The sequence below is a fragment of the Brassica napus genome, chromosome C2, assembly GCF_020379485.1.
Source record: "Brassica napus cultivar Da-Ae chromosome C2, Da-Ae, whole genome shotgun sequence".
NCBI classification, from domain to species: domain Eukaryota; kingdom Viridiplantae; phylum Streptophyta; class Magnoliopsida; order Brassicales; family Brassicaceae; genus Brassica; species Brassica napus.
In genome coordinates, this window is record NC_063445.1 from 628,456 (window position 1) to 646,611 (window position 18,156).

At 33.5% G+C, this 18,156-nt stretch overlaps 3 protein-coding genes across 3 annotated transcripts; 1 reads left to right on the plus strand and 2 right to left on the minus strand.

Moving 5' to 3' along the window:
* Positions 1-2,999: 2,999 nt before the first annotated feature.
* LOC111198153 (BEL1-like homeodomain protein 9) lies at positions 3,000-6,706 on the minus strand. The gene is made up of 4 exons (XM_022713551.2): positions 5,753-6,706; positions 4,638-5,032; positions 4,156-4,216; positions 3,000-3,744 (listed from the first exon to the last, which is right to left on the minus strand). The coding sequence occupies exons 1-4, from the start codon at positions 6,467-6,469 to the stop codon at positions 3,163-3,165; spliced, it is 1,755 nt and encodes a 584-aa protein (XP_022569272.2). The 5' UTR covers positions 6,470-6,706; the 3' UTR covers positions 3,000-3,162.
* A 4,373-nt stretch (positions 6,707-11,079) lies between these two features.
* LOC106424022 (MD-2-related lipid-recognition protein 3) lies at positions 11,080-12,496 on the plus strand. The gene is made up of 4 exons (XM_013864759.3): positions 11,080-11,233; positions 11,677-11,778; positions 11,868-12,010; positions 12,193-12,496. Exons 1-4 carry the CDS (start codon positions 11,140-11,142, stop codon positions 12,313-12,315), a joined length of 462 nt encoding a protein of 153 aa, XP_013720213.1. The 5' UTR covers positions 11,080-11,139; the 3' UTR covers positions 12,316-12,496.
* A 1,896-nt stretch (positions 12,497-14,392) lies between these two features.
* Positions 14,393-17,828, minus strand: LOC106424034 (laccase-8-like). The gene is made up of 6 exons (XM_013864770.3): positions 17,281-17,828; positions 16,802-16,953; positions 16,417-16,661; positions 15,941-16,051; positions 14,832-15,800; positions 14,393-14,734 (listed from the first exon to the last, which is right to left on the minus strand). Exons 1-6 carry the CDS (start codon positions 17,440-17,442, stop codon positions 14,550-14,552), a joined length of 1,824 nt encoding a protein of 607 aa, XP_013720224.2. The 5' UTR covers positions 17,443-17,828; the 3' UTR covers positions 14,393-14,549.
* Between the last annotated feature and the right edge of the window lie 328 nt (positions 17,829-18,156).

Genomic DNA, 18,156 nt, shown 5'->3' on the forward strand with positions numbered 1-18,156 from the left:
GACTAATGCATCAGCGTAAAGGGGGTTTCGGAAAACAAGAAGAAGAAAAACAGACAACCAAACATATTCTTTGAATTTTGAGTATATATATAAATATAGTACAAATTTGTATTAGCACAAAATTTAAGAACCTGTTGTTGTAATTAATGGTTAGATAATATCAAAAGAAAACGGTTGAATAAATTCTTGTTCAATATTATAGAGGAGTATTTTATGTTATTTCTTATAACTAGAAAGGAATAGATAGGATCAAATTATAATATTACTGGCATAAAATCATACGGACTATCTATCAAATCTTTTGACTAGACCAATGATCTACGAATATATTCTTCTCTTAAAATAGGTGCATCTCATGCGATAGTACTAAAAAATGTCTCTAGTTATACAACACCTATTTACTCATGCACATTCATCGTACAAATCTACATCTCCAATCTCCATTTATCTTTCGCATCAGTCATTTGATAGGTCGATATGGTTTTGTCACTTTGTGCATAATCAAACCATGCATTTGGCATCGTTTAACGATTTCACATTGTTCATATCAGTTTGATCTTTGAGTTCTAGCTCTTTAAGTAAAGTAGCTACATTTCATTTTGGTCGTTATTATTCGGTATATATGTAATTCCGAAGCATCAAAACCATGCATTTGGCATCATTCCACGACCTACAGTTCATGTCAGTTTGATCTTTGTGTAGCTCTTAGGTGAAATATATACATTTGATTTTTGCTTATTATTCATAAATTAAGTAAGATCCGAAGCATAAAAAATATATCTTGTGGTAGGGTAAGTGGATATGATACCAACATATATTTTCATTTGAATAGAACATGTTATGCATTGTGAAAATTAAAATTAGTAAACATGTAATTTTCTGTTAATTTTATAAGTCTTAATTACTGAGTGTTTACTTCTTCTTTTTTATTACTAGTGTTTATAACTCACAAAACTTGTGTATAAAGAAAGATATATAAAATGCAGAGAGTTGAGATTATATTTGAACTCACCAAGTTCAAAGGTGCTAATGTATTGATGTGGTGCTTTTTCTTTTCCAAAACAGGCTAAAGCGTAGTCTCTAATGAATCGGGTATTGTCTTGTACTACAAGTAAGGAAGAGGTAATCCGTATCCCGAGGATTAAAAAACCATACACACATTTGCATGTTTTAATTGCCTATAAATTTTTAAACCTCAGGATGCAGATTACCAGTTCTTCACCAAATATCATCATCTTTATCTTCTTCTTGCGTGGGTTGCTCTATTTTTGCTATTATTCTGTATGGTAGTGAGTTGTTTTGTTGTAGTTAGTGGTGAGAATATATATAGAGCTAGTGACGATAATAAATAGCAATGGTGCAAAAGAATAATACTTATGCCAAAGGTTTAATCCTTCTGGAACTAATGCTCATACAGAAAGACAATATATTTTCTTGTCCATGGTTTCTTATATATATATTCCTATTTATATTTATCTTGAGTTCAGCCCATATGGCCATATCCATATACTAATATAAGATATGTATAGTGTAATATATACGCTTAACATGTCTAATGTTTGAAGAGGCATATACATCTACATTGCTTTGCTTACAAAACGTATTGTTTTTAAATCGAAGTTTGCAAACTATTAGATGTCCGAACCTGACGTCGAGTCCACAATAAAAATTGAAGTTTCATAATAGGTTGAACTAAAAGACATGAATTTATGGAGACTTCCATGTTAATAATCTTTCTCAAAATACAGTTGGAGATCATTTTAATATGCAATATTTCTGTTGAAATTTCTAAGAACAAATCGAATAGTATTATGTAGTATAATTTATTTCATTTATAAAATGTGTGGATAGTGGTGTTTTTTCTCGCAGGCACATAAAATAACTGGATTATGAGAGATCAAATCATGAGAAATTGATTCTTTGTTCTTTATGAGCCAATGATGGCACTTCATTTTTTCCTTTGCTTTTTAATACTACGATAGTCTCTGAAATTTTCTTTGACTGCTTTTATTTCCTTCTCTCGGGTCTTGGCTCATCACAGTTCACATGAACCGATTCTCTTCCCAATTATTGAATTTCATATATTTGAAAAGACAGTTCGCTAATTTATGTTCACATTTTATAATAAGGTAGACACATTTATTAGTTCAGTTAGTTCCATTAATTCTGAGTAATCCACGTGCAGGTGTTTCTTTCTTAATTACACAGTCTCATTTTCAAAGCATGCAATTATGATGAACACGATGAGCCGTAATTTACCATAACCTTTCTTTTAAGAATAATAATATCTAGCTACTGGATTGTTAGAGATTTTGAATATAAATCCATAAACATATTATTTTGAATTTTGATTCTTTAATCAGTTACATGCTCAGATCACAACTATATGAATCAGATGATGTTCATAAGTTGACGAATAATTTGTGATGAGTATATATAAAAAAGAACATAAGAAAAATATATCACATTTGAGTTCATATACGTACATATCAGGAAATAAACAAACAACAAGGGTGTATTAAAAAGGCTGATAAGAGAATAGATTCTGTTACAAAAGACATTTTTTAATAAGAGGGAAAGGTTATATATATTGTTTTCCAAAAGCAAATGCAAAGTTAATTTGAAGCAACAAAAGCACATTTCAGCTTTTGCTCTCATGGGCTCTTCAAAAGCCATGTTTCTTACCCTTTTAAACCATTATTGGATGGGATACGAACCGAATTGGATCATAAACTAACTAAAAATAATAGTCTTTGAACGGTTCAAATTTGTTTCTTTTAGTAGAGTTGAATAATATTACGTCTCACACACTCAGACCAGATGGTTTAGTCACTCAAACCAGATGGTTTAGTTACTCTGAAAAGTTAGGGTTTCAAAACAGAGAATTCAATTACTCAGCAGACTATTATTTCTTTTTTCTTTTTTTGTCAAACTTATGACTTAATATTCATAATAGACATTCTTCATCGCATTAAAAATCCGGGTTTAGTAGAATTTCATTTCTATGGAATTAAGTTTCAATTCTGTTTCATTCCTTAAAGATTCGACAAAGGAAAAGAAAATAAAAACATTCTAATATACACATCACATGCATTACCATTTCCCTCATCTCAAATACATTGTCAAACGTCGAGCATATTTTTCCTTCCGACACAAATGATATCATCCTACAAAATCATGTAGAAACTGATGATTACTGCCTCCAATAAAATCTCTCCCAAACGGACGATCTTGCCCTTCATACCCACCACCGCCGCCACCGTAAGACTCCCCTCCAGCACCGCCACCACTACTGCCACCGTCAAGTCCAAACCTCTGAGCAGTTGTCATTGGGAAAGGCTCCGGCAACCCAATCTGATGATGAAGCCCTAACGTCAACGACACTCCTCCATTTGTGCTAGTATTCATCCCCGGGACATTCGATGACGCAATACCGTAGGAGAAGCTTACCGCGCCGCCGCCTCCAATGTTCCCACCGTTTCCAGCGTTCATAAAGTGGTTGTTATTGTTGTTGGTGTTGGCATGAACGTCATCGTTTCGCACCCGTCTAGCAGGAGAAGAGTTGTTGTTAGCTCTTTGTTGAGCCGTGGAGGAAGAAGGGTTGTTGTTGTTATCGGGGAAGGCGGTGGTGGTGTCTCTCCAAGAGGAAGAAGATTTCTGAGATTGTCGAGTCTCCAGCATATGAATCTCTTCCACCATCGGTTTCCAAACCCTAACTCGCGCGTTTATGAACCAATTCGACACCTGAAAATAATAAAGTTAATTATCCACCACTAAAGTTCCTAAATAGTCATTTTCAATAACCCAAGGATCATTCCTAGAAAGTTGACTAAATAGAGTAGTTGAATGTCATGATACACCCCGATTGATTTCTTCATGTTTAAACACGTGGTTTTATAGAATTTTGTTAATCTAACAATTATCCTGTTTTATTAATGGCGTTCTAGAAATTTTTTAGTTGTATTTAATAATGTAAAATATTTTTGAAAAGTATATACTGTAATATTTAGCAAAACCTAATAAAAATTACTTGCCGGTAGTAAAAAAATCTCACTGTGTAAAGCTTATTATATCTATTTTCTTTTCTTAATATATGGCAAAGAATTTTGCTAAATTGCGAAGATGAAAGAAAATAAGAACAACAGAAGTGAAAACCTGATTCCTGGAGAGACCTGTCTGTTTAGCCAACATGAGTTTGTCTGTATCAGTTGGATAACTGCAACACAAGACACACAACTATAATTTATAATATATTTTTACAGTTACACATAATTAGAAAACGACGTAACCATGTTTGAGAAACAAACAAGCATTCGACATGTCCCATCTAGAGCATACTTCCAAGTTATAATACACTTCTATACAAACATACACATGCATCTATAGCTATCTGTTCCCAAGTATATGCATAATGTGGTTCATGTCTTCCTGACACATGAATATCATATTAAGATATGAAGCCAATATAGTTATACGGATATTGGACTTTGCTTATGTCATGTTACAAATGTAACATCGATGAACTGATTGATGGTCTGATCAAATTGACATGGTTAACGCGTAGTATAATTAAACTAAGCCCAACCTCAAATCAACTGCCCTAAAAACAAATATTTGGCTAAGAAAGGTTTACTTACGGATGCAAGAAATGATCGAAGAGCCAAGCCCTTAGAACGGTAACAGCACGTTCGGGTAGGCCACGGTGTGGTCTCCATACAGGAGCATGATGATCAGGGAATCCATGTCTTTGACCAGTAGAACACAGGCCTCTACTATTATCACTTCCTCCAAACCCCAAAAAGTCGGTCTTATTCTCAGAGTTCATCACATGGCCACGTTGTTGTTGTATCTTGTTATTGGTGCTAAACTGAAGCTGGTCTGTTATAGCATTCTTCAAACATTTGAAATGCTTAGACAATACCTTTAATGTTAAACTCGCATAAGGAGCTGCGTGCCCGAGACCTGCGACGCATTCGAATGAGCCCATCACAGCTTGAAGCTGCTCATAGTACTGCTTATACCTCTTGTAGACCTTGAAAAGGTCACATGGAAATGTTTTTAAGATTCGAACCAATTATGTAATAATTATGTCAAAATTATAAACTCCAATGGCTCATACATTATTTCCTCACTCAAAAAGTATGCTATAGAGTTTGTCAAGAAAAAAAGAATGCTATATACGACAGAATAAACTAGTTAAAATCTTCGAGTCCCTAGCTTTTAGATGAAATATCAATCTCGTGCATATATTCCCTTTCATAAAGAAGAAGTTCTCTTTTTACACTTTAAGATTATATCCTTAAGATATGAAGAATCCAATTCACAAATTTAGATCAAGAGCCAGGGAAGCTCAATATAAAGTCACTTCCCACGATAATGATATTATTATTTACTATAACCTTAAAAATCCTAGTATTAAAAATGAATATATCATTTGTTAACTTGGAATTAATAACATCTTCTATTCATGCAACGTAGGGAACGTTCAACTAAAGTAACACTTCCTCTTGGTATAAGGAATGAAATAAAATATTTAAACGATATAGTGTTAATTAAAATGGTTTTGAAGGAGTTTCATTTTCCAAGGAAGATTTTTTTAATAAACATATCATTTATCACATTTGGCCACCGGTTTCAAAGGACACCGACCAAAAATTGTGAACATTTAGCATAATAATACACATACAAATTAAAATATTAAGACAGTAGTTTTAAATGATTTTTTCAGATAATAACATAATTAATTATGTACCTCGTCTAACATGGAGATGAGCTTTGATTTTTTCTTGCCATTTTCTCCTACGCCGGCGTCAGAAACGCCGCAGAGATTATCAATCGTTGGGTCAAAAAGCAAAGAGGAATCGTCATCTTCGTCGTCGACGATTTGTTCGGTGTAAACCGCGCGACTTACACTACAAAAATCATCAAGAAGCATCTGTGCTGGTTTCAAGAACTTTGATCCTTTCAGAATGGATGCGTAGCCTGTGAACGGCCCGAGAGGACCGGAGCTTCTTGAAGCTACGGTGACGGCGGCAGCGGCGGCTTCAGCTGCGGATCTACAGAGTCCGGAGTTAACAACGCCGGGAACGACGAGATCGTAAGTAGGTCTAGGGTGAGATGACAAAGAGAGAGATAGAGGCTCGGGTTTGAAGACGAGAACGTCGCCAGAAGAGAGTCCGGCGTTGAAGGAATGATCTCCAGCGACGGCGACTGCGGTGGATGAAGAGGAAGATTGGCCACCGAGAAAACCCATGAAGTTACTGTAGCTAGGGTTATTGTTATTGTTTGAATGGAATCCACCGGCTGCGAGGAAATCAGAGTCGGCGATAGGAAACACGCCGCCGCCGCCGGAGGAAGAAGGAGGAGGAGGAGGGTGGTGAAAGTGGAAGTGGGAATCGAGAGAAGGCATCCGAAGTTTATCTCGTCGGCTATGTTGGAGAACATGGTATGGCTCGTATGCATCGGACATGGCAAAGGATGATTTCGAGATGCAGGAGGAGAGAGAGAGAGAGACAAGTGAGTAACAGTGTAAGAGATAATGGTGACGGGTGAAACGAGAGGTTAAGAGAGAGAGAGAGAGAGAGAGGCTTCTTTTGCTTTCCTTTTGAAGCGCGATCAAGTGTGTATATTATTATCCATCATATAATCTACATAGTACTATTATTTACTAGTTCGAAAAAAGAACATCATCTAAAATATCTAGGCCTTCATAGACCTGGAATGTTTAGTGCGGAAGAATTTATTCAGCACTACAGTTTTGGTCAAGGCTCATTATTTGATGTTATTACCAGCTATAGTTAAAGCTTAATCCTTTTAAATGATGAAGAAGTTTTACGTGCGGTTCTGTAGAATTTTACTAGTTATTTACATGATCCCGTGTAGTAGTAGTTATTAAAAAATCTGAGTATGCAAGCGATGTATACTCGTGTTAACTTTTGTGGAATTTTTGCAGAGATTTATAAATGATTTTAAAGTTACAAACTGAAAAGTCCCGGGTTTGGTGGGAGAGGCTATATGGGAAATCGAGAGAAGGTGACCGGCTGTAATCGGTAGAGAGACTTTTTTCCTACAATCTGTTCAGTCTTTCGCATACTTACTGACATTTCTACTACTTTTTTAAGTCTTCTTGTTGTCGCTTATCTTCTTTTCTTGCTGGAATAATTACTTTTTACACCATAAGTTTTAATCATTCTAATCGCTCTAGTAAGCGTGTGGATGGTGTCCCGCTAGCTTAACACGAGAGCGCAGTCACAACGACTTTTCCTTAATTAATTTTCAACAAGCGACTTAGGTAAACTACATTAACATGTTTACTAAACAAATTAATAAAAATTAGTGCGATTAGTCATGCTTTATCAGTTAAGAAAAGTCATATGACAGTAAAGATTGTATCTGCGTTGTTTGCAGAAACCTATTTCATACTTTATACTTGAAGATTTATTTTATCCGTATTTGATCACGAAAAACTACTCAATAATGATTATAATTTAGTCCTTCAAGGGAATATCGATTATTATTTACCTGTTTTAAAGTTATTTCTGCGAATAAATTAGCAAAAAATATATATTCTAAATCTGCCCAAAATGATCAAAACGGAAAAGTAAATTTGACTGTATGGTGATGATAATGTTTGAAATAATAATTAGAGGATTTTTCGTTTGCATGGGAAATAATGCGACGTAAATCATTTGAAAATGTGTTTTGAACATTAAGCAAATGTGACCCTGCTTTCGAACGATAACCAAATGTGTTGTTGCCTGTTACATTTATTTATATATAAAGTATTTCCTCTTTTGGCTAAGATGGACCACAAAATTGAAAAAGAACCAAAGCACTCCAATAAAGAATCACAGTAAGTTAAAGAGCACGTAATTATTAGTTCTTCTCTTCATCTTTATACATTACATCACGGACATATGAAGATTTTCAAGCAATTTATTTTCAATAACTGTTTTGCTGAAATCAAAATATCGAAAAAAATTCTTAACGAAATTTATAAATAGCCTCTTTGTAAATTCAATGGGTATTTTGATTGTAGCATACCCATAATAACTAACTTAACTTGCTGTCTCGTAAATCTAAAAACATTTAAAACCTCTATTTTATGAAGGTTTGAAAAGTTATACGTACTATCATAAGAAACATTAATGGATGGGGTTGGTAATGGTCATAATTATATAACATCCCAAGTCTACAAGAACTATTGAAACTTAACTTAGAACATGATAAATAGGGATTCTTAGAATTAGAGTTCTTAACGTAATTTAAGAACTAAATTTTAAATTAAAAACCAGTTATTAAATACTTATTCACGAATCAGTTTTTAATTTTTTCTTTGTTAAAGTTAAAAACGATTTTTAAATTACGTTAAAAACTCAATCATAATAACCCCATTAATCATGGTCTTATGATCATCTTTTGGACAAACCTCTTTATATACTGTATTTTTCTGGGAGGACCCACTGGCGCACTTCATCCCACTATGGTAAAGGAATCAGTCGAACTCGTAACGAAGCCTTAAATAACGACACAGTTGTTTTTAAATAATAATATCACTTTTGTTTGCAACACAGATGAATGCGCAAACCCTTTGAGGTGTTTGCAATGTTCTTAATTTCATAGTAAAATGTAGACAACAACAAAACACCAAATTTTAGCAGAAAACAAACAATAAACCATTGTCGACAAAATAAATACTACGTATAAATAATTCGCGAGTATCTATTAATTCTAAAGACGTACGGAGTTTTGTGAAGAACGAGAAACGCCGTAACATCAACTGACGGCAATCTTGGTGGATTCTCGCTAAGCAAAAGATTTGTGCAGAGAAAATCAAACGTATGTAACTTTTTAAGTTTTGTTTATAGAAAGAGAAAAACCCTAGACGACGGTAGCATGACGACGTCACCTGAGAATCCCAATGGACATCTATCCGAACTTGAGTACTTTGCAGTTGTAAGTATACTTTTAATTAACTCCTACTAAATTTTGTACAGTCTCTATAGATTCACATAAAATTCCCATCCTCTATATGGATACGATAAATAAGTAATCCATGAAAAAACTATGTATTTTATTTTTGGTTACTATGCTGCTACTAAAATATCATGAGTTGACTAATTTCACATTTTCAGTAAAAATATAAAAGGTCGAATTTTTGAAAATAGAAATCATATGTCATGGTACCAATACCATATTTTGGTACATGGAAAAATAAATCCAACTCAATTCTTAAAGTAAAAATCACATCAATCATTCAACTGCTTTTTCTTTTAATTTAACTCGATATATATATATATATATTATATAATAATACACATAATTATAGCTAGTAAATGAAATTAGGTAGACTCTATAAATTAGATTAATAATTAATGGGTCATATCATAAAAATGACAAATCCGCACCACATGTTGACGACTATATTATGTTATGTTCCATCAAATCCAACTTAGTATCTATCTGAAAACCTAACTGATCTTATCGTTTTTAACATTTTTTTAAAAATGGTTGCACTTTTTTTTTCCGTCGAATATAATGAGGATACATTTCCCCCCTGGGTGTGGTCGATTAGGCTTAAAATTATCAAAGTTATTTGGTTTTTATTGTTCTAACAACAATTTTGGACGGACCAGCAATTCAATTTTGTGCTTCAAAAAATACATAGAAGTAGTTAAGTCATGTCAGAAATTATTTTTTTGACAAGATGCTATTTTTTCTTATTTAATCATATCTTAAATAAAAGGCTTCAATGTTTTTTTTTTATATTGATTTTTTTTCAAAGAGGATTACAGAATGGGGCCCGTGGGGTAGTAGTACAGAGAGTCACTGTAATGACGTCACCTGTTAGGTTGCGTGACTCCTGGGCGCTGTATCTGTAGTACGCTATCTTCCATACTCTTTTTTTTTATCTCTCTCTCTCTCCCACATCATAAATTGATTATAGTCCCATCTATATTGATAGATTGGTTATGCTATTTCACAACAAGCTGTCCGAAATTACTACTGTTGTTTTATTCTGAAATGAATCAGAAGAGAGCTTCAGCTAGGACGAACAAAGGGTTATGCTCAATCTTTAAATTTGAAAACTTAATTTAGCAGACAAACAACACAGCACCAGTGGTAGCCACAGTACAGACCCGGGTTTGATTTCCGGCTGGTGCAATATATTTATTTTTGTTCATAAATTCATTTTGCGTATTCAGCCATTAGGCCCAAAGTAAAATGGTGCAACTCCATATTTTTAATTTGAATTAATAAGCCGAGAGCAAGTCCATTTTACGTTTTGAGATATTAGGCCCAATGTTAGGAGCCCGTTTCAGTTTTGAGCTATATGGACTTTATTGTTAGATATAGAATCTAGCAATTTAAAAAGAGAGAGTATTATATTGCATCTGACATGTGGAGTGAAATGTATTATGTTTTTTTTAATCAGTTGCTTTGATTTCTTGAAGTATACGAATGTGTGGACTGAATTTTTTGATTCAGTGTTATCTCTTGACTCGGAAGCTTTAATTTCTCCGAGACGAAAACCACGTGCTTGTGAATAAAATAAGTTGGTAAAAAACACGCATACCAATGACATTTATTCATTGGATAAGAAAAGAACGTATACCAATGACATTAGAGCATCCACAACCCTAAATCCTTAAAAACAAATCCTTAACAACAATTTTTAAAATATTTTATTTTTTTTCTTTTTTTTTCATCCAAATTTAAAAAAAATAAAAAAATAAAAAGATTGGCCAATCGCGGGCTCCCACGCGGCGGTGGAGCCCGCGCACAGTGAAGAGGCTGTCAGAAAAGAAATCCTTAAATTAGGACTTTAAGAGACAATTACAGCACAAATTCTTAAATATTTGGACCCCACATATTATTATAATAATTTATTGTTAAGGATTTATTGTTAAGGAGCTGTGGTTGTGGGTGCTCTTACGATCTAACTTTAAGATCTCGTGTATAACGTGGGAGATTAATATGTGGTATATATCGCATAACTGGTCTACTAATAAAATATTTTATTTGAACCAATAATTATTTTTCGGTGAAATATTTGAGGACTATAAAATCATAGGCATGGAAGGAAGCATAACACAAGAAAACAATATTTTCCCTCTCTGAAGATCAACGAAGTGGTTAATGGCGATATCTTACGTTCAGCCTCTGCTTCTTCTCCTCGGATCACTCTTCTTCTTGCCTGCATTACGTGCCGTCAATTTCGAATACTGCAATAGTAAGTGTCAGTCTATCAGATTGCTAGGTAGTCTGCATTTTTTTTCTGTACGTGTATGTGTGTTAGTGTATAATATATAGAGCACATATTCTTATTAGTTGATAAATCAATCATCAATACACATATATAGGCCCTCGATTACAAACGGATATATCTTGAACCAGAGATCAAAAGGACGAAACATATCTTTTTCACGAGGATAAACGTCGCTTTTGGATTTACAATGAGATTAATCAAAAATAAATTAAGCAGTGAATGTTGTCGTAAATATATCATGTATTTTAGCAGTTATAACAAATGTTAATGCTGGAGTGGTTAGAGTTAGGAATTATTGTTTGTTTAATTGTGCGGTATGTAAGAAAGATGTATAGATCCAAGTCTTTGACACTTTCATGACCCATCATATAACTTCCTCAATTAATATATATCTACGACTTTTGTAGAAAGTGGATACGATTTCGGTAACGTCACTCATGTTAATATCTCTCCGAACCCGGTTGGGCCTGATGTTGGAGAGCTAAGCATTACGGTTATTGGTTATGCAAGTACGTACTAATTTTATAAGACCGTCCCCAAGTTTCAGCCCTCCTTTTCTTGCTTTAGTTTCTAATGTTTTCTTGATTGTTGTATACAGAAGAAAGCATCCATACTGGATCTATAGAGGTTTATGCTAAATCTGAGAATATTACTGATCTTCTAAGAAAGCAGCCATGCACTATTGAATCTGGCACCAAATTTGTTTTACCTCTTTCCGAAGTTCCTAAGGATATACTCGAGGTAATTATCCCTACAAACACCCTCTGCTTGAAATTAACATGTATATATGTTTGCGATTTTTCTTTAACCCTAAGCCTACATCGACTCCCGGGAGTCAGTGGAGCACTAATATTTTTGCCATTAAAAATATACACTGGTTTTGCCTCACTGACGGTCTTTTTTCTTACTATAAATCTGTGAAGGGTAACTACAAGTATGGGGTATCTTTGCTTGATGAAAAAGTCGGAGACTCTAAAGAGGCAAAAGTAAGAATGTGTGTCGACTTCGATTTACCAACTTCATCTTCCACATTGTCATCTGCTTAGTCAAGTTGGTTGGGTGGAAGATATGTTTTCAAGTCTTTATGTACTCGTGTCTATCTCCTACTTGCATTTTTCGGTTTTTCTCTGTTGTAACTTGGTTTAATTTCTATTACCGTGATGTCACTGACTTTCCAATTTGGAAACAGAAATAAATGTGACAGCTTTTGGAAGAGCCGGCTGCTTAGATTTGTTGTAATCTGAACCTGAAAAATCATAACAAATGAAAATAATGTTTTAAATTTGATGATATATCTAAAAATGATCGTTATAAAAATACATTGACAGTATTTTTGGTTACTACCAATGTAATGTAATGCTATTTGTTTTTTTTTAAATGCATTTTATGAATTTAAAAGAATCATAAATGATATATCTAAATGATATATATTCTTTGACTATTCAAGATTTTGCATTGTCTATATTGATGTTATACTAATATTTTCAAATCCCATTGATGAACATTTCAAAAATCTGAATTTTGTTATGTTGCAAGAAAAATGGTTATCTTGTTTAAAAAAAAATGTATTTATTCCAAACTAAAATCATATTTCTAGATTACTATATATCACAAAGTATCATAACACTTATTGAAAGATCTTGAAAATTGACAAATAAAATTTTAGACAAAAAGATTGATATAACCCAGTTACAAAGGTTATTTGGAAGTCTCAATTATGCTTTAAAGTCTTGTCCTAATATAAATAAAACATCTAAATTCTTATACTATCTTCCAAAAATCTAGTTCCTTAGATGTAAGGGTATGATTAACTTCGGTTTCTTCGCCCGGGCTCTTAACTTATGATTTGATATTTTTTTATTTATTTTTTATATTTTTCAGTTAAGAGACAATTTTTATATCTCTTATTTAAGAGACGATTTTTAATTTTTTTTAGTTTAAAATCTAAGAAAGCTAAGAACCGTCTTTTAGTTGAAAGTAAAAACCCCAGTTAAAAGAAACGATTGGGAGGTTAATGATGGTCTAAGAACATCATTAAATACTGCAAAAATTAACGGGAGTTGTAAATCTCATTCACATATGCATATAACAGATCCTGTTTTAGAAATAGTCGTAGAAACAAATGATTCGGATGTAAGATATATAAGTATTATTAAACAAAAAACAAATAGGTGTGAAAGTATTATACAATTTACATCATAGAAAATATCCAAAAGAATTATTATGTTATAAAGAAACTTTCGTATTTTTAATTTTCAGTGAAAAAAGTTCTACATTTTTTAATTTGTCTTGTGACAGAGTCTTAAATTTTCTCTCTCTTACCAAATTCTACTTAAATTATGAAATCAACTCACAAAATTGAAAAAAAAAACTAGTGATAAAGATCTAATATTTCCTTTTTAATACAAAAATATTTGCATTCTCAACTAATGACATTTTTCTCTGTGGATAGCAATTGATTACTTGACCAAAGACAACCAAATGACTTAATATTTCCTTTTTAATACAAATATATTTGCATCCTCAACTAATGACATTTTTCTCTGTGGATAGCAATTGATTACTTGACCAAAGACAACCAAGTTAGTTAATTTTGTCTTTCTTAATGTATGTATGTCCCGAGAAGAGTTGTGTATTAACAGTACCACAGTTTCATATATCATTTGCTATCGATTAAGAAATTTGAAATCATTGAACTTGAATTTAATTGGTTTTATTGGTTCTACTTTCCGTGAACCGAGAAGCCATCAAAGAAAAAACTTATTTTTGGGCTTAGTTAATCTCTTAATTACTCCTAGTTAGTATAAAGACACAAAAAATAAAAATATGTTAAAAATATTGAATAATATATATTAAAACTGATTCAGATAATAATAAAAACATTAAATTGTTAGTCATAAAATAAAATAAATATAAAATATCAAAAATAAAAAAATTCACAGTAGTATCATATATTTTGGAATGAAAGAAGTAATAAATTACTGATATTCTTAAGATAATTGGTAGAGAATATATTTGTATAGATAAACGGACAAATGAGTTCACAGTCTAATTAAGTATTTGGATTGGTGAAAGAAAAAAAATTGAGTTATTCAAAAAAAAAAAAAATTGAAACTTCAAGAGCAAACGACTTTTATTTATTTCTTTAACAGAAGCGGAAATAATAACTACGATTGGTAGTTATAATAAATGTAAAGAAAAACCAATTTTTTTTTGTAAATTGTAAAAAACCAAATAAACAAGGATAAACCAAAAAAAACTAACAACTGCCTACTTAGTTCTAATAAGACAAATCAACGTTAGTAGTGGGAGACTCATAGATCTTGGGATCACGAGTGCATTGTGGAAGATTCGAGGGGGGAGGTTGCAAGCTTGTTTCCGGTGTTGGTCCATTTTGGACTATGAAAGCCATTATAATTCCGTAAGGTAAATGTGCATCCATGTGACAATGAAACATCCATGCACCTGCATAAATATGATATCAAATATTTAAATAATCGATTTACATATCTATGGTGTAGCTAGTGAGATTCATTTGTTTTGGGCAGAGAATGTTTCTAACCAGGATTATTAGCGATAAATCTGAGAACAACCCATCCACCTGGTGGTACACCGACGGTATTGCGCATTTGCGGGTTGACTAGATTTAGCTTTCTTGCATCATTGATTGGATCATAATTACCGAATCCATAACCTAACACGTAGAAGTTGAAGCCGTGAAGGTGCATAGGATGGCTCTCAGAGGTGATTATCCCTGTGTTCTGCACAATAAGCTCAACTGTAGAATTGAACTTAAGTTTCTTGACGCTAGTTTTCCTTTCTGGAAACAACATTTTGTACTCATTATCACCACTGACTTCGAAATTTGTATAATCAAATTTGAGCGGTGGCTGGTTGGGGAAATCATCTGTGTAGATTCCACTAATATTGTAAAAATAAGCTTCCTGAAGAGAAAGCGTTTGCGGAATTGCAAAAGTACGGTTGTTGAGAGAACCGGCATATCTTTGACCTAAGGGTCCAATACACTTGGTACCCAGGGGACATGGGTCTAAACCAAGCCCCATCGTTATGAACATCTTCTCGTCCACATGGCGAGGCACCGGCGTCCAATGGGGTCCATCCACAAGGCTAGTGATGTTTGAGGAGAATCTATGAGCAGTGGATATTTGGTTCATCCCTTCAGGCATCGTCGTCTTTGCTGGAGATGTGTTCAATGCGGCACCCTCGTATACGATCAGACCATTGATGGTTCTATCAGTGGGAACCGGTACGATAGGGTGGGCACTAATGTAAGCGCTAATGGTCATGTAGTACAAACCAATGGGTTGGTCGGCGGTGAGAAGTGCGTCGACCGTTTGTCCCGGAGTCAAAATCATCACGTCGCTGACATAAGGAGTTGTGTAGGCAGCATCTATAGCAACAACTGTTACATTGTGATTGGCTATTTTGAAGAAGAGGTGAGTGTTGAGCGCCGCATTTATAATCCTTAACAAGTATGTTTTTCCTTGTACTACCTTGAGGTTATACATCCCTATGCAAGCCAAAAGCCAAGGAAAATAACCATTTAATTACTTATTTTGCAAGCAAATGTGTGTGCCAATGAAAGAAATTACTAACAAGACGTTTTAGAAACCAAGCAATAAGCAATTTACGTAGAGAATTGAGTATTACTGTTCTTAGAGCAGGAATAGGTATCTCCGGCGAGGCCATTTATGAGGAAAGCATCGGCAATCGGAGCTGGCCGTAACTGAAGAACTGCAAGATCTACGTTCCACCATTGTGCTAATTGCATAAACATTGTTTTCAAAACAAATTAGTTAACCATCTGAATGATATCATATTATGCTAGCTATAAGGATATTTAATATATCAATATTTATGAACTACAAAAATTTAAAAATGCAAATTGGATTTTGTTCTTGATTAAACCGGCCCAGCCAAGCTGGTTATTCTTGTAACATTGACTCAATACCTTTTTTATCCAAAAATCTTTTTGAAAGTTAATATAATATAAATTAAAATTTTATGCTAAAACAAAATAGTTATGATGTATTTAATTACTATATATATTTGTTAACTTTTGTCAACGTAAGTGAATCCATTTTGCCTTTTGACTTCAGTTACAAAAATAAAATGGCAATGCTTACCAAAAATGATTGGAACTTCTTTGTAAGGTTTAGGAAAAGGGTAGGGACGACCAGATCGGGGACGAATGATTATAGCCCCGTGAAGAGTGGCTCGCAGATTAACGACGTGTGCGTGCCATAACAATGTACCTTCTTGTCCAGTGATATCGAATCGATATGTGAAGTTATAACCTGGTTGAATCGGACATTGAGTTATCATATTCGCACCATCCATCCATGGGCTATTCCTCTGAAAAACTCCATGCCTATATCATATTGTGAGCCATAAACAAATATTTTTATTTGAATACACATACAAAAAAACTATCATTATTTGATCAAATTATAATATCAAGTCCTAGCAACAAAAAAAAAAAATATCAGGAGCAATAAGTTAGTTAACTACCAGTGGATAGTTATGTTGTAAGTTGAGTTGTTGATGACATGAACCACAAGAGTGTCGCCTTCTCTAACGTTTATGGTTGGACCGGGAAGACTTCGGTTAACACTCGGTATCATCTGCTCTTGGCACAATGGTTTCACCACCACGTCTTCCACCTGTTATCAGACGCCGTTAATACTGTCCCTCGTCATATAGTTAAGAGTAGCACATAGATTTGTGCCCTCACATTTATTGAATATTTTTCTGAATAAGCCCAAAATTATTAAAGAAAAATATTTTATACAATACATAACTTTTTGAGCACATGCATGCGAATTACATTTTCTGGATTTAGACATAAGAAGAGGCAAGGTATGTTAAGCAAGAAAAAAGAGTTTAGTATATACAATGAAATTATGTAATAAGTAACTGGAATATGAATTTTTATTATCTTTTTTCGAGAGAAAAACAAAAGAAAAGGAGAGATTAATAATAGTGAATACGTTGAAAACATGTTCGACGATAGCTGCTGAAGCAATGGAAGAGAAGAGAAGAGCGATGAGGAAGGCTTGGATTGGGAAAGGCATTGTTGATCTACAATATGGAAATGTCTTCATTACTACAAAAGAATTACAGGTTGTGGACTTATATGATTTGTGAGACATTCGTATATATATTTATAGAAGTGACTTTAAAGGACAGAAAGAGATGTGGGAAGGTTATTTTTCAAAAATAAAATAAAATAAGAAGACGTGGTGAAGTTGTGATATAATAATATTGAGCTACTAATTAGCGAGTAATGGCAACCTCAAACATGATTGCACACTCTTTCATACATTCGCTGTCTAAAAGCTGTCTAAACGTTTCTCCACTTTTATTCTAAGCTCGTGATCTCTGATTCGCTTTCGTTTCTCTTTGGTAGTGGCCTGAACGTTTTAAATGAAGTCATGCTTCCAGAGTTTCTTTTCTTTTCTATTTATGTCACATTGTTTGAAACTACAGTCGCTGTATACTTTTTTTCTTAAATAGAGCATCTACGATGCATTCTACAACATTGAACTGAAATCAGCCAAAGTTGCCCTTTAACATATAGATTGGTTGAACCATTCTTTTTCAACAAACAACTGAAACCATATTTACTATTTAGTGTCACTCAGCTGACCAAAGAAAAATAATGGCTGCTCTTAGAACACTATAATTACGAATAACCTAGTTCCTCCAATGTTTCAAAAAAAGGAAAAAAAAAACTAGTTCGTCCAATTCCTATTTGATTTCCAGTTAACACAGATTTTACCTTTTTCCATTCTTACATGGAAACCTTGATCAAGCTGGCTTTATCTTCCTATGTTTTTCAAAAAGTAATCTTCTTGTGTCAAGGG